The sequence below is a fragment of the Cucurbita pepo genome, chromosome LG02, assembly GCF_002806865.2.
Source record: "Cucurbita pepo subsp. pepo cultivar mu-cu-16 chromosome LG02, ASM280686v2, whole genome shotgun sequence".
Taxonomy (NCBI): Eukaryota; Viridiplantae; Streptophyta; class Magnoliopsida; order Cucurbitales; family Cucurbitaceae; genus Cucurbita; species Cucurbita pepo.
In genome coordinates this window covers 200,700-213,798 of record NC_036639.1, presented here as the reverse complement: position 1 = coordinate 213,798, position 13,099 = coordinate 200,700, and the positions used below count along the sequence as shown (strand labels likewise).

Below are 13,099 nucleotides of genomic sequence, written 5' to 3'. Positions count from 1 at the left end.
AACTTATTCTCATAAACCTAAATAAAGATTATATTGGTGGGGGGGTTTATTACAGACTTTTATTTCTTCTAATTCCTTCTCATCCTTCACTAATTTATTTAGTCGACCTCTTTGTGGTGAGGCTGCCCATCGCCTTCGCCTCCTCCTTCAGCTTGAACTTCTGAATTTTCCCAGTCGAAGTCTTCGGCAAATCTCTGAATACAACGCTTCTTGGAGCCATGTAATGAGGTAAATTGTCTCTGCAAAACTTGATGATCTCTTCTTCAGAAGCACTACGCCCATCCTTGAGCTTCACAAAAGCACATGGCGTTTCGCCCCAGTGATCATCCGGGCGTCCCACAATGGCAGCTTCAAGAACTGATGGGTGACTGAAAAGCGCCGACTCAACTTCAATCGAGCTGATGTTTTCTCCCCCAGAAATTATGATGTCCTTTGATCGATCCTTCAATTCGATGTAACCATCAGGGTGCCTGACCCCCAAGTCCCCTGTTCGAAACCATCCGCCACTGAAAGCTTCCTCTGTGGCTTTAAGATCTTTGAAATATCCACTCATCACAGTGTTGCCTCTGAGCATAACCTCCCCTATGGTTTTTCCATCAGCCGGAGCACTTTCCATGGTGATTGGATCCTTTATGTCCACTCCCTGCAGCCCAACATGCTGCAATCCTTGGCGGGATTTCAGCTTTGCTTGCTTATCTTCAGGAAGAGAATCCCATTCAGGTTTCCAACTGCAAACTGTTGCTGGCCCGTGTGTTTCTGTCAAGCCGTATGAATGGACAATAAGGAATCCAAATTCTTTCATTTTGTGGAGTACATGAGAGGCCGGAGGAGCGCCACCGGTCATCACGGTTACAGTCCCCGGAAGCAGCTTCTGTTCGGTAATTGGTGCATTGATGATCATGTTCAACACTGTTGGCGCACCGCCCATGTGAGTGACCTTGTGCTCAGAAATGTTGGCAAAGATATCTCTAGCAGTCACATTTCTTTGGCAGATGTTTGTGCCGCCTTGTGCAGCCACGCCCCAAGTTAAACACCATCCATTGCAGTGAAACATTGGAACAGTCCACAAATACACAGGCATCGAGCACATATTGTTTATAAGGATTGTGGACAGAGTATTGAGATAAGCACCTCTGTGGGAGTAAATCACACCCTTTGGCCTTGATGTTGTGCCTGAAGTATAGTTCAGGGAAATTGGATCATCTTCATCTTGAGGACGTCTGATCTCGAAATCAAGTTTTCCAGTGCCTAAAAGCCTCTCGAACTCTAAATCATCTGAACTGGAGTCGAATCCATTGGTGTAGGAGGATTGCTGATCAGACTCTTTAATGATCACAACGCGAGGCAGCTCTTCCGTCGTCTTGGACATAATTTCGATTGCTCCTTTGACAATATGTAGAAATTGGTAGTCTACAAAAATGATTTTGGCTTCTGAATGTCTCAGCAATGTACAAATCATTGCCGCATCGTGGCGCATGTTGAGGGTGCAAAGAACTGCGCCGGCCATTGGCACAGCAAAATGAAGCTCGTACATAGCTGGAATGTTGGGTGCCAAAGCAGCAACCTAATCGACAGAATCGTATTGCGCCACAAAATTAGATCAGTAATGCTGTTAATCTGCTTCAATAACTTCAATTTCATAATTTCGAATTCTACGTAAACAGCCACATCCAGATATTAACAATCGAAGAGCAGAGGAAAACAAATACATAGAAATGAAGGAAATGGAAGAGTTGAGAATGAATAAATACCACGTCGCGGCGAGAGATCCCGATGTCAACCAGGGCAGAGGCGAGTCTGGTACATCGCTCGAGCGTCTCTGTCCAAGTGTAGCGGACAGTTCCATGGACGAGAGAAAGTCTTTCACCGTAGACGGCGGCGGAGCGCTCCAGGAAGGTGATGGGAGTGAGAGGAGAGTAGTTGGCAGAGCATCGGTGCATTCCGTCCATTGAAATTGCAGACGAGGGAGGGAGGGAGGTTGAGAGAGGTAATGGGAGTGTGAAGGTGAAAGGAAGAAGCAAAGCCAATTTGTTGAGTCTCCTTCTCCACACTCTGCAACTTATATAAGCAGCCGAGAAAGAACTGGACATGCAGTCAACGTCAAGTCAGTTTTCTTTCTAAACCTCTAACATTTTTTTTTTTTTTTTTTAAGAAACTGTAATTTAAAAAAAAAAAAAAATGATTTAAGGAAAAATAAATATAACTTAAAAATAACCCATAAATATAATGGAAGTTTTGTTATTAACCCATAAATATAGTGGAAGTTTTGTTACTAGTTGTTCAATAAATAGGGAGGTGGTGATTTAAGTATCAAACATATAGATCCTTTTCTTGTTTTTTTAAATTATTATTTTTAGAAATTGAACTTGATACTTTGTAGTCTCGTTATATTTCAAATATTTAAAAAAAAAAAACGTATAAATATATATATTTTTAAATATGATTCAAGGCTTATAAGTACAATAAATATAAAGAAAGTTTAGTTATTAGTTGTTTTCCTCATTTTTTTTTTAATTAAACTTGATAATTTATAGTTTCGTAGTTAAGTTACATTTCAGGTTTTTGTACATTTGATTTTTTATTTAAAGAATATTGTGTTACGCATAAATAGAATTTTAAAAAACGTATAAACTACATATATAAGGAAAAAAAATGTAACTCATAAGTACAATAAATATAATGAAAGTTAGATTATTAGTTATTTTTCTTGTTTTTTTTATTATTATTTTTAGAAACCAAACTTGGTAATTTATAGTCTCATAGTTAAGATATATTTCTAGCTCTTCTACTTTGATTATTACAAAGCATTAGTTCTTACACTTGTCGTTCTAATAATTAAATTTGTTGATTTTGGATTATAGAGTATTCGTTTATTTGATTCACTTGCTCCATTTGAATTAAACAGATTTCATCAAAGCTAATTAGACTTCGATCTAATTCTAGTTTCAATGAATGTATGTAAATTAAATGTTGAAAGGAAGAAAAACCCGCCAGTCAAAGGAGGTATCCTACAAAATAAACATGGAATACAATACCTAGCATGGCCCAAATAAGCTCGCAGTTGTGGTTTTGATTTGTAAGGAAAATTGCGGGAAAACCCCTAATTAGGAAATATCATCTCAAGTTTACATCAAAAGCCTGGAGGTGGTGGGTACCTAACCAGAAATCAAACAAGAAGCTTACCTGGTAGTAACTCAATAAATTTTCACTATTTTGTGTATCATGTGGTGACCAAAAGGTACAACAGACCTTTCAAATACTCTACTATTTCAGATCCTCCAAGCTTGGAAATTCCAAACACTCTATCAACAAAGGTTATTGGAACCTGCAGGCCACAATGAAACACAAATCATCTCAAATTTCCCCGTGTAATACGGTCTATATGGAAAAGGGATAAGAAAAATAAAAATTGAAAAAACATTCTTATTCAAACACTTAACAACTAAGGTGTTCCAGATCCCACGATAGGCAAAAATGAAGGGAAAAGAGTACTGTAAAACAACAATTAGATGGTCGCAGCCACAGGGCACAACTCTACCTCTTCAATGTGATAGCCTTTTCTTGTAGCTCGAACAATCATCTCCATTTGAAAGACATATCCCTTGCTAACAACTGAACTAATGATATCTTCAAGCACAGATTTCTTGTAGAGCCTACACATAGGAATAAATCATTGACTAAGAATTGTAGAAGTATGATCGATTGATACAATCGATAAATTGAAAGGAAAAAAATTGATTACCGGAAAGATCCAGTTAAATCTGATACACCGGGCCATAAAAGTGTTTGGGCAAGAACATTAGCTCCTCTACTTGTTAGTTTGCGCATAAGATTCCATCCATGCACACCGCCACCTTTCACATATCGGGTGCCTGTAACTATATCAGCACCTGTTTGTAACTGTTTCCTAAAGGGGAAAAAAAAAGGATTTAAATAAGTAGTCAATAATATCTAGAGTTTAGTTATTATGACTCTGAGCTAAGGAAGTGGAGTGAGGTAATGGAAGGAAGTCTGTCCTACCGAATGAAGCTTGGTAAATATTTGGGCTGCAACAAAAGAAAGAAAAAGAAAAGGTTATTCCATGGAGAAAGCATCATAAGAAAACAACAGGGAGGGGGAATTAAACCCTTGGAACTCCAAACATGCTTATGGAAGTTTTTTTTGAAATTGAGCTTTAGAAGTAAAGATATGCTAGATGAAAGTAGAAGTTCGGATGGCTTTTGCCAATTTGATGTCTCAAGTAGCGCAAGTCAGAGGCAAAAACATATAATTAAACAGAAGCATTCATATGATTGGAGGGAGCCAGGTTTTCTTGTACCAATATACAACAGTTTTTCAATAGAAGCCAAATAATACAGAAATACAAACTCATTCTACTTTTTTGTCACTCGATTTTCATTGTTAAGAAAAACTCATTTCCCTCGAAACCTCATTATACAGGGCCATTTATTAAAGAAATCAAACTAAAATCGTGTGTTGTTCCAATTATTTGACATTCGGCTATTATATTCTTAAAAGTGTTATTATCTACTGTTCTAGCATAGATTAGAGCCACAATTTTGGATAGTTCCTTTAGTTTCCATTTAGAATATTTTTTGGGGGCCTAAAATGAACATCAAGGACGTTTCTCTCAATCTCATTATTGTTATTTTTTGTTAAATTATATGAAAAAAAATGTCAATTAATAAAATAGGAAGATAATAACGTCAGGGAAATGGGCATTTGATAATGCAGAATGGAACTCATGGAAACATTTCAAATCACAAATCCAACACTAGAATGTTGTTCACAGAAGTTTTCTGCACTCCTACTGAAACACTTACATGGTGGGATAAATCAGCATCCATTATAACAACAAAATTGCCAGTTGCATGCTTGAGACCGTGACAGTAAGCCGTTCCTGAAATTAATGATTCATCAATATAAGATCGGTGATATTATCAACGAAGAAACTCTATTACATACCTAAGCCAAGCTTCCTAGGTCTGGCTCTCAATAGCTGCAAACAATAATAAACAAAATAAGACAAAGAGTAACCTCTGCTGCAACAACTTCAGAAACCAAGCACAGTGAACTTACAATGCGATCTTCACCATATACCCCTTGCAACTCTTTCACAACTTCTTGAGTACCATCAGGACTTCCATCATCAACGACAATTACTTCAAAATCAACATCCCTAATATCGCCAAGAAAACATTGTGCTAGGTCATTTCCAATTTCCAATTTCCTTTTCTTAAAACTGGACGGTGAACGATAATAGGATGCAGAAGTTATACATTACAATTTCGNAAAAAAAAAAAAAAAAAAAAAAAATACAACCCTCCCCACTAATCTCTCATCTGTGCTAAACAAAATCGATACAATTGTACAAAGAGAATAATAATTCGATCCAACGACTCCAGATGATTTCACCAGAGAATCCTCCTCAACCTCCAGAAATGTTTATTACCCACTAAAAAGACTAAAGAGATTGAACTACAAGCAAATCATGATTTAATTCCAACTAAATGAACTACAGTTCTACACAAACGAAGACTTGCTTCGAAAAAATTGACCGAGTACGCGTAGAGCAAAAATCTACCTCATCAAGTAACAATCCAAAAACAAGAAATGAAGTAAGATCGCAATTATAGAGAAGTATACGTACGGGAGGTGCTTGAAAATGAGGTAAACAAGAAGAGCAATATTGAGGCGCTCGTTGTAGGTTGGGACAATTAAACTGTACTTATTCCTCTCTTTCTCCTGCTCCGCCATGAATCGGATCACGTATACGCTTAGAGATTGCTCTTCAACCAAGAATTCCTATAGTCAACGATCGCGAAATCAACTGCAAGGTGATCGACGGAAACTTTGATTCCGCTCCCTTCTAGATTCTGGGCGCAGCGATGAGCTCTCCGAAGACCGAAACTACGAGGAGCAAAAGTGGTGGTAGTTTCAGTGGGCCTGATTGCGTGAGACTTGGCTTGTGGGCTTTCCTAAATGTTCACTTTATGTCGAGATTCATTTCAGTGGTATATAAGAGGGCATATAAGTAATTTCATCTCTAACATCGTAGCCATGTGCAAGTGTCTAATTTTAAAACTTTTTTTAAAAGGACTAGTTTTCAAAAGTTGAAAACAAAGTGGTCCATTTTTCTGAAATTTCTCCGAAAAACACCCTCTGCAACGAAGTCGTTTGCCTTATAATTGGCTTTGCCGGGTCGCGAGTTCAAGCCTCAGAGAAGCTGAGAAGAGCGTTAGGGTTTTAGAGGAAGATTTGAGATTTGCAGAGAGGAGCCATGAGCAGGAGCTTGGGAATTCCAGTGAAGCTACTCCATGAGGCCGCCGGCCACGTTGTGTCCGTGGAGCTTAAAAGCGGTGAGCTTTACAGAGGAAGTATGATCGAGTGTGAGGATAACTGGAACTGTCAACTCGAAAACATCACCTACACTGCTAAGGTACGCCTCTCTTTGTTGCTTTTCGTTGTTCTTCATAAGACTACTCGATTTTTTACGTTTTTCTGGTTTTAGGGTTTACTTCATTTCGCCCATTCTGCTGCTTTTTCTCTAAAGTTTCCCACTTCAGTATACTTGAACTTCGTATAAACCCTAATTTGGTGTAGTTTCTGGGATTTCTAACTTCAAGCGCTGTGATCTCTTGTTTTTATAGCGTGGATCATGAAATTAACATGGTTGTCGCGCCAGAAAATTTTGGGGAATTGAAAACTTTATCAATGCCGTTAATTTCAACGTATAATGGGAATAACTATTGCATTTAAACCCCACAGACCTTGTTGGAGTGTCCCGAACCTCAAATTGTGTCAACTTTCTAATGAGACTAAAAGTCGGCAAACATGAAAAGAGTGTATTCATGGATCAGCAATGGCCGCCTGAATCTCCTCACCAGGTTCAATGGTGCTGGAGGTAATCTACTTCACTACATCTGCGGAGCTGAATAGGTCAATAACTCGCTAGTGGGCACGAAGCTCAAATCTGCCCCATGTGTTGGATCCTTCACCTCATGAAGGTTTTCTGGTTGTGATGTTAAGAACCTTCGTGGCCATTCTTATTGGTCCCTTGAACCTCAATCTCCTGTCCTTGGCACCACGACGAATCAAGTCAACAAAAACTTTCACAAGCTTCTTAACCTTTTTGGAGGAGAGAGTAATCCAGATCTTTGGTTTTTATCTTGCGTATCTTCTAGGCTTGGCTTAGTCGGTTTCATTGCTACGTATGCCATGCTTCTGGTTATCCTGTGTGAGATCCCATATCAGTTGGGGAGGAGAAAGAAGCATTCCTTCTAAGGGTGTAAAAACTTCTCCCTAGCAGACACGTTTTTAAAACCTTGAGAGAAAGCCAAAGAAGACAAATATCTGTTAGCGGTGGGCTTAGGTCGTTATATCCTGAATCTCCGAAACAAATCTGGGTAGGTGGGTGAGAAGGAGATCTATGGGGTTGAATTTCTAGCTCCCTCTCTCTAAAAACCAAAAGTCCGTGATCTTGAAGGCAACATTGGGATTGATTAAATCAACTAGGGACAAATGTTAACTGTGCACATTGGTTACTCTGCTGGTGCGCTGTTTAATTGCTACTTTCTTGCTATGCAATTCACCACCACCAAATCTAATAGGAGAGATTGGAATTATCGTAGATTCATAGATTAATTGGAAAGAAAATGGTTCTATGAATCTTTCAAATGCATTAAGTTTCACTGATTTTCTTTGTCTAATATATTAGTGTTTTGCTTATGTTATAGTTGTCGTTCAATGTCGTTGAGATTGTCTTTTCCCTTTGCTTGCATGTATATGGTTGAGAGTCGTGTTCTTCGGGTTCACTTGATATGTTTTCTTCTATAGGATGGGAAGGTCTCTCAGCTTGAGCATGTTTTCATCAGAGGAAGCAAAGTCAGGTATCTGTACTGTCTCTTGTATTATAGACTATCCAATCACTTTCTTAGTTCTTATTCCATGGGATTCTTTTAGGATTTGGTTGGCATGCTGACATCTATTAATGCATATAGGTTCATGGTCATACCAGACATGCTGAAGAATGCTCCAATGTTCAAGCGTCTTGATGCTAGAATTAAGGTATTTCAACTTAATTTCTATGAATTTTAATTCTGATGGAATCCTTGCTTGCTTTGTTTCTCTCCTAACCCATGCTTTCTGGATCTTGAAGGGTAAGGGTGCCTCACTTGGTGTTGGAAGGGGCAGGGCTGTTGCTATGCGAGCTAAGGTAGGCCCCATTGGATCTTAATTTTAGTATGGTGATAATTTATTCCATTAAATACGTTTATAAATCAGTACGAACATCCGCATACATGCTTGTGTGCATTTTTCCCATGTATGAGAGAATGATATGATGGCTGCTTGTGTGCAAGAAGTACAGGATTTACTTTCGTTGACAGGTTTCTGATTCATCCCTTGGAAGATATTAGTGAATATTTTATGGCACTACGAACTTCGTAATTCTCAAATTATGAGGGAAAACAAGTAGAGTGCTTCACAAATTATTGTGTACATTTACAGATTTCCAAAAATTAACACTGCGGTGAGATCTATTTTCTCTAGGCTCAAGCTGCTGGGCGTGGAGGTGCGACTGGTCGGGGTGTGGTGCCATCTGCCCGAAGGTGATGAAACCATGAATACAGTTTGTTATGTCCTCGGTTCAAGCCTCGATAGTCATTGGAATGTTGACCATCAGATTGACATCCCCAACACTGAAGAAATACGCGTTATTCCATTTTGTTGAGAAAGTGGGCTAATATGATGACCATAACCTTCAACTTCATTAGAAACTTTTTGCTTCAGCCCATTTTATGTTGAGATTGAACAATTCATTACCCCATATCATCTTTGTTATATGTATGTACGTTCTTTTGCATTTCAATAGATAACACTGTAAGAGTATTGTCTTTGTGCTATCAATTCTCTACTCTTTTGCTGAATTTCATGGGGCTGACTATGAGACAAGGAAGTCCAAAATCTAAGAAACCGGTTAATGCCATGGAAAGCACGTGGTGAAAAAACTCGGTTACGAACAAAATAGTTTGATGAATTTTGACAAGACGTGGAGTTATTATACAATCAAATATGTGCACATACACCAAAATTTCAATTTGAAGGTATGTCTCATTCATATGTGATATAAAAGAGAATAACAAACATACAAGAACTTTCATAACATTTCCCAGCCAACACACACAAGGGAATGAATCATCCACAATTCCAGCTTAATTTAAAAAGAAAAGAAAAAAGAAAAAAGAAAAAAGTTGGATTCTTTCGTTCAAATTAGAAAGAGATTCAGAAGAAAAAGAAGGCAGGGGCAACTTTTGTTGCTCTTTCTTTCTACACACAACAACACAACACAACGTCACATTTTCCCCCCAACAAAGATCCTCCAGAAAGCTATGGCCTTTCTTCTTCCAACAGAAAGCTAGCTGGTTCACTTCTTGCAGCATATCCAAACTTGGATGTGCTATACTTCCTGTGAACTCCTGTCAATTTTCCTGTCCCTGCTTTCTCATGAAACTCCACCATCAAACGTGAACATTCCCTGTAAACACAACAAAACATGTTCTATTCTAATAAGAAACATAATAATAAATAGCATATAGAGAAAAAAGAAAGAGAACATCTACTTACATAAGCTGCTCCTGAGAATACCCAGTGTGCCACTCACTGGTTTTGCTCCATTCCTTGAAGCCATTGATGGTGCATTGAGCAGTGAAGACCGCAGCAGCAGCCATTAATGAAGGTTTATACTTGAGCATTTCATATTCCACAAGACAGAGCTCCACCATGAAGAATGACAGCAGCTCCAGCTGGTAATATTAAACACATACAAAATTCAACCTCAGTTCTGGTCTTTATCAGTGAATTAGAGTTAGTGAAGCAATTAGGATTAAGTTTTATTCACCTCTCTATCAGATTGGGCAGCTTTGAGAAACCTTCTCATGAACACATAAAGTGTTGGAACAGACAGATTGAACTGTAAGGTGTTTACCATCAACTTTTCCTGCAAAGCCATTCAAAAAACACATCCTCTAACAACATCCTCGTACCCAAATGTTCCAAGACATTAGCAAAAGAACAAAGAAAACCGACCATGTCCAGAATTTCTTTTCGGCTGTAGGCCTTGTCAGATATGAGAATAAGATCATCCACAATAGGAACAGAAACCTCCTCGTACTTGCAGGCAATAAGCATCGCCGTCACTCCAACAAGCTGGAGCTTCTTCCTCACCACCGACTGAACCGCCAAGAATCTATCGATCAGGTTGACTGTGAGGTACAATGTCTCCTCCATCAGCTCAAACTTGTAGTGCACCTTGTAGTAATAATCATCATCATAAGTTTTGTTAATTCCTTATCTATGATGTTTAGTTAAATTACTATTAAATCAAGCCTGGATAAGTGATGATTAGAATAATACTAATATACCTCAATTAGCCAGTCAATGAGAATCCCTCTCATCCTCTCGTTAATATCTGCTTGGTGAGCCATGTAGTTTGGTGGGACACAGCCAGAAACCTGCAGGGAGGAACATCTTAATCAGACACAAAGACATAAAAGAACAAAAAAGAACAAGAACAAAAACAAGAACAGGAGGTTTATGTTTCAGACATGGAGTGTGTCTGGTCTGAGAAACTCTTACCTCGGCTCTCCTGTAGCAAGCATACAAGTCATCAATGTATTCCACAACAGCTAGCTGGTTCTTCTTATCGCAGCTGTCTATGTCCATGACTGGCTCTTCTTCTATATCTTCCATTTCCACCTCTTCCTGTGGAAAATGCATCACATCAACGGAATTTCAAGGAAAGAATTAGAAGGATTGTAATAAAAAAAGAGAAGGCTTCCAAATCCTTACCATTTTGTCAATTTCATCCAACATTGCTTTTGTATGTTGAACGAACATCGGTACTGCCGATTCGTCCATAGAATCATCTTCCTCTGTGATGGGGTGATGATCTATTGAGTCTTTTCGAGTTGGAGCAGATTGTAATGGCTTTCTATCAACCTCAGGCAGAGGTTGCTGCTGCTTGTCGGCCAGCTGAGCTGCAAACTTCCTAAACCAAACAACAAAAGAACAGATCAAGAAGCTGCAGGCGAGTATATTCAACACACAAAGACATTAAAAGGCTGATGGATTACTGACCGAGTAATCGGTCGATGGATCGGAATGGGAGGAACTTTACAGTTGAGAACAGCATCAGTTCTGGAAAATTAAGAATAAAAACACTAAAAAACATGAGATCTTTAGTTGAATCACAGAAAGAAGCAAAAGACTACAGCAAGAAAAAAACAGATCAATCTCCTGAATTTTATTAGGAACTTAGCAGCAGGTAAAAAGATGAAAGAATTACTCTGTTAAGCCTCTTTTGAGGACTGCACAGGGATGAAGGGGAGGAGGAGCAGCTCTAACATTGCCATTAATGTTGCTCAAAGCTCTGCGGTTTTGACCCGCCCCCACTACAAATTTGCCACCGCCATCAACTCGTAAACTCCCTTTAAGATTCATCCAAGAGACAAAAATTCATTTCCACTACAGGCCTTGATCATATTTATTCATATCAAATCGGCATGCCTAAGTAAATCTGTGAGACCAAAAAAAAAAANAAAAAAAAAAAAAAAAAAAAAAAAAAAAAAAAGAAAACATTTCTCATTCATTTACCATGGAGATTTGCTCGTCCGGTCACATCCGGGTTGTTCTCATCCGATCCAGCCATTTCCCTCACCTACAGATCATAATGCCCACAAAGATTTCAGAATCAAAGAAGATCGAACGACTGTTCATTCAAGCTATAGTGGGAAAAAAAAATTGGAAGAAGAATCCATCAAGAAGCGCAATACCCAGATCGTGAATCGTGAAAACCAACCTTCTTAAATCAAGAACTCTCAAAATTTCTTCTAAGGCTTTTGATCAAACAGGTTACAGTCGCTAATGAGAGGCAGCCGGTGCTTTCATTTTCGAAGAAGCGAGTGAGAAGCAACTTGGATTAACTCCATCAGTAGCCGGAGCGATCTCTCTCCCACTCTCTCCGCCGTCTGTCGATTCTCTCCGCCCCGCTCTCGCAGTCTCGAAGTGGGGGTCTAGGTCTATCCCTCTCTCTCTGGTCGCTGTTTTAGAACAGACGAAGGAAAAAGAAAAGAAAGGAATGAATTAAGAGAGAATCGAAACCCGAATTCCAAACTAAATAAGCGATATTGAATCGTAAACAGCGGATATATGTCTGCACATGGTCCTGCTACAAAAAAATTTAAATCTAACGGCTAGTGAACGATAGCCGCCCGATCTATCTGATGAAAAGTCGCGTGGTTCTCTGCGCTCCTCAACGGTTACCTCTCCATGTGCTTTCAAAATTTCCTCCCGTTTAGGCTCAACATTTCAAGGGCAACAATGTCTTTTCACTATCCAACGTTCCAACACCGTCATCTTCTCAGTCCTCTAATAATTTCACCACACATCCATGATTCAACCTAATTTAATTTGACCTTCATTAAATTGTTCAGTTTTTAATTAATTCTCTTTAATTCCTAGAATCAGCCTTTTTATACATTTTTCAAGTTTAATCCAACATTTTTAAATAAAAAAATTTGTTGAAGAATATTTCAAATAGTAACGATTTTAATCAAAATCAACGGTTAGAATATTATTACAACNAAAAAAAAAAAAAAAAAAAAAAAAAAAAAAAAAAAAAAAAAAAAAACATGCTACGACGTGAGCCCATCTGTTGTGGGTAAGCTCGGCCCAAGGCCCATTAACCGCCTTAGCCCTATTTAGCCCTATTTAGAATTATATATATTTTTAAGTTTAATAAATATAATATTTTATTTTATTTCAAAATTTTGGATCTAAAAAATACGTGGCACTCCATTATGCTCTCCACGTCACTGCATTGATATTTTGCTTGAATTTCCATTCAGATTGACTTCCGTCCTGTAAACAAATGCCACGTGTATTTAATGTCCGTACAAAACCTTCATTTCCCGTAAAATAAAAATAAATAAAATGAAATGAAATGAAAGCAAGCATACCCCACATCCTATTAGTGTTGAGAAATTTATAATAAAAAATTAGTTTAAAATTTTGAGTAAAAAAAAAAAAAACATACCAAATA

The 13,099-nt window shown here is 38.3% G+C and overlaps 4 protein-coding genes and 1 pseudogene across 4 annotated transcripts; 1 reads left to right on the top strand and 4 right to left on the bottom strand.

Moving 5' to 3' along the window:
• Positions 1–77: 77 nt before the first annotated feature.
• Positions 78–2,100, bottom strand: LOC111786356 (probable acyl-activating enzyme 1, peroxisomal). The gene is made up of 2 exons (XM_023666658.1): positions 1,752–2,100; positions 78–1,564 (listed from the first exon to the last, which is right to left on the bottom strand). The coding sequence occupies exons 1-2, from the start codon at positions 2,088–2,090 to the stop codon at positions 95–97; spliced, it is 1,809 nt and encodes a 602-aa protein (XP_023522426.1). The 5' UTR covers positions 2,091–2,100; the 3' UTR covers positions 78–94.
• An 870-nt stretch (positions 2,101–2,970) lies between these two features.
• Positions 2,971–5,966, bottom strand: LOC111786344 (dolichol-phosphate mannosyltransferase subunit 1). The gene is made up of 8 exons (XM_023666649.1): positions 5,651–5,966; positions 5,080–5,179; positions 4,966–4,999; positions 4,824–4,900; positions 4,021–4,046; positions 3,743–3,907; positions 3,539–3,653; positions 2,971–3,325 (listed from the first exon to the last, which is right to left on the bottom strand). The coding sequence occupies exons 1-8, from the start codon at positions 5,755–5,757 to the stop codon at positions 3,221–3,223; spliced, it is 729 nt and encodes a 242-aa protein (XP_023522417.1). The 5' UTR covers positions 5,758–5,966; the 3' UTR covers positions 2,971–3,220.
• A 200-nt stretch (positions 5,967–6,166) lies between these two features.
• Positions 6,167–8,904, top strand: LOC111786321 (small nuclear ribonucleoprotein SmD3b-like). The gene is made up of 5 exons (XM_023666632.1): positions 6,167–6,439; positions 7,837–7,889; positions 8,001–8,067; positions 8,159–8,215; positions 8,551–8,904. The coding sequence occupies exons 1-5, from the start codon at positions 6,281–6,283 to the stop codon at positions 8,611–8,613; spliced, it is 399 nt and encodes a 132-aa protein (XP_023522400.1). The 5' UTR covers positions 6,167–6,280; the 3' UTR covers positions 8,614–8,904.
• Positions 6,446–7,828, bottom strand: LOC111786332 (annotated as a pseudogene).
• Positions 8,905–9,191: 287 nt separating the features above from the next.
• LOC111786310 (G2/mitotic-specific cyclin-2-like) lies at positions 9,192–12,189 on the bottom strand. The gene is made up of 11 exons (XM_023666622.1): positions 11,858–12,189; positions 11,653–11,716; positions 11,345–11,486; positions 11,137–11,196; positions 10,849–11,047; positions 10,636–10,761; positions 10,422–10,511; positions 10,087–10,308; positions 9,899–9,997; positions 9,625–9,803; positions 9,192–9,535 (listed from the first exon to the last, which is right to left on the bottom strand). The coding sequence occupies exons 2-11, from the start codon at positions 11,705–11,707 to the stop codon at positions 9,388–9,390; spliced, it is 1,320 nt and encodes a 439-aa protein (XP_023522390.1). The 5' UTR covers positions 11,708–11,716; positions 11,858–12,189; the 3' UTR covers positions 9,192–9,387.
• Between the last annotated feature and the right edge of the window lie 910 nt (positions 12,190–13,099).

What these genes read in the sequence shown, in the direction of transcription:
- LOC111786356 (XM_023666658.1), bottom strand. Translation starts at nt 2,090, where the DNA reads ATGTCCAGTTCTTTCTCGGCTGCTTATATAAGTTGCAGAGTGTGGAGA. An exon ending in GGATCTCTCGCCGCGACGTG is followed by an intron (nt 1,565 to 1,751) that starts GTATTTATTCAT and finishes TCTGTCGATTAG; the next exon opens with GTTGCTGCTTTGGCACCCAA.
- LOC111786344 (XM_023666649.1), bottom strand. Translation starts at nt 5,757, where the DNA reads ATGGCGGAGCAGGAGAAAGAGAGGAATAAGTACAGTTTAATTGTCCCA. An exon ending in CTCATTTTCAAGCACCTCCC is followed by an intron (nt 5,180 to 5,650) that starts GTACGTATACTT and finishes TGGCGATATTAG; the next exon opens with GGATGTTGATTTTGAAGTAA. An exon ending in GATTTAACTGGATCTTTCCG is followed by an intron (nt 3,654 to 3,742) that starts GTAATCAATTTT and finishes TCCTATGTGTAG; the next exon opens with GCTCTACAAGAAATCTGTGC.
- LOC111786321 (XM_023666632.1), top strand. Translation starts at nt 6,281, where the DNA reads ATGAGCAGGAGCTTGGGAATTCCAGTGAAGCTACTCCATGAGGCCGCC. An exon ending in ATCAGAGGAAGCAAAGTCAG is followed by an intron (nt 7,890 to 8,000) that starts GTATCTGTACTG and finishes TAATGCATATAG; the next exon opens with GTTCATGGTCATACCAGACA. An exon ending in GTCTTGATGCTAGAATTAAG is followed by an intron (nt 8,068 to 8,158) that starts GTATTTCAACTT and finishes TGGATCTTGAAG; the next exon opens with GGTAAGGGTGCCTCACTTGG.
- LOC111786310 (XM_023666622.1), bottom strand. Translation starts at nt 11,707, where the DNA reads ATGGCTGGATCGGATGAGAACAACCCGGATGTGACCGGACGAGCAAAT. An exon ending in CTCAAAAGAGGCTTAACAGA is followed by an intron (nt 11,197 to 11,344) that starts GTAATTCTTTCA and finishes TTAATTTTCCAG; the next exon opens with AACTGATGCTGTTCTCAACT. An exon ending in TCATTGACTGGCTAATTGAG is followed by an intron (nt 10,309 to 10,421) that starts GTATATTAGTAT and finishes TATTACTACAAG; the next exon opens with GTGCACTACAAGTTTGAGCT.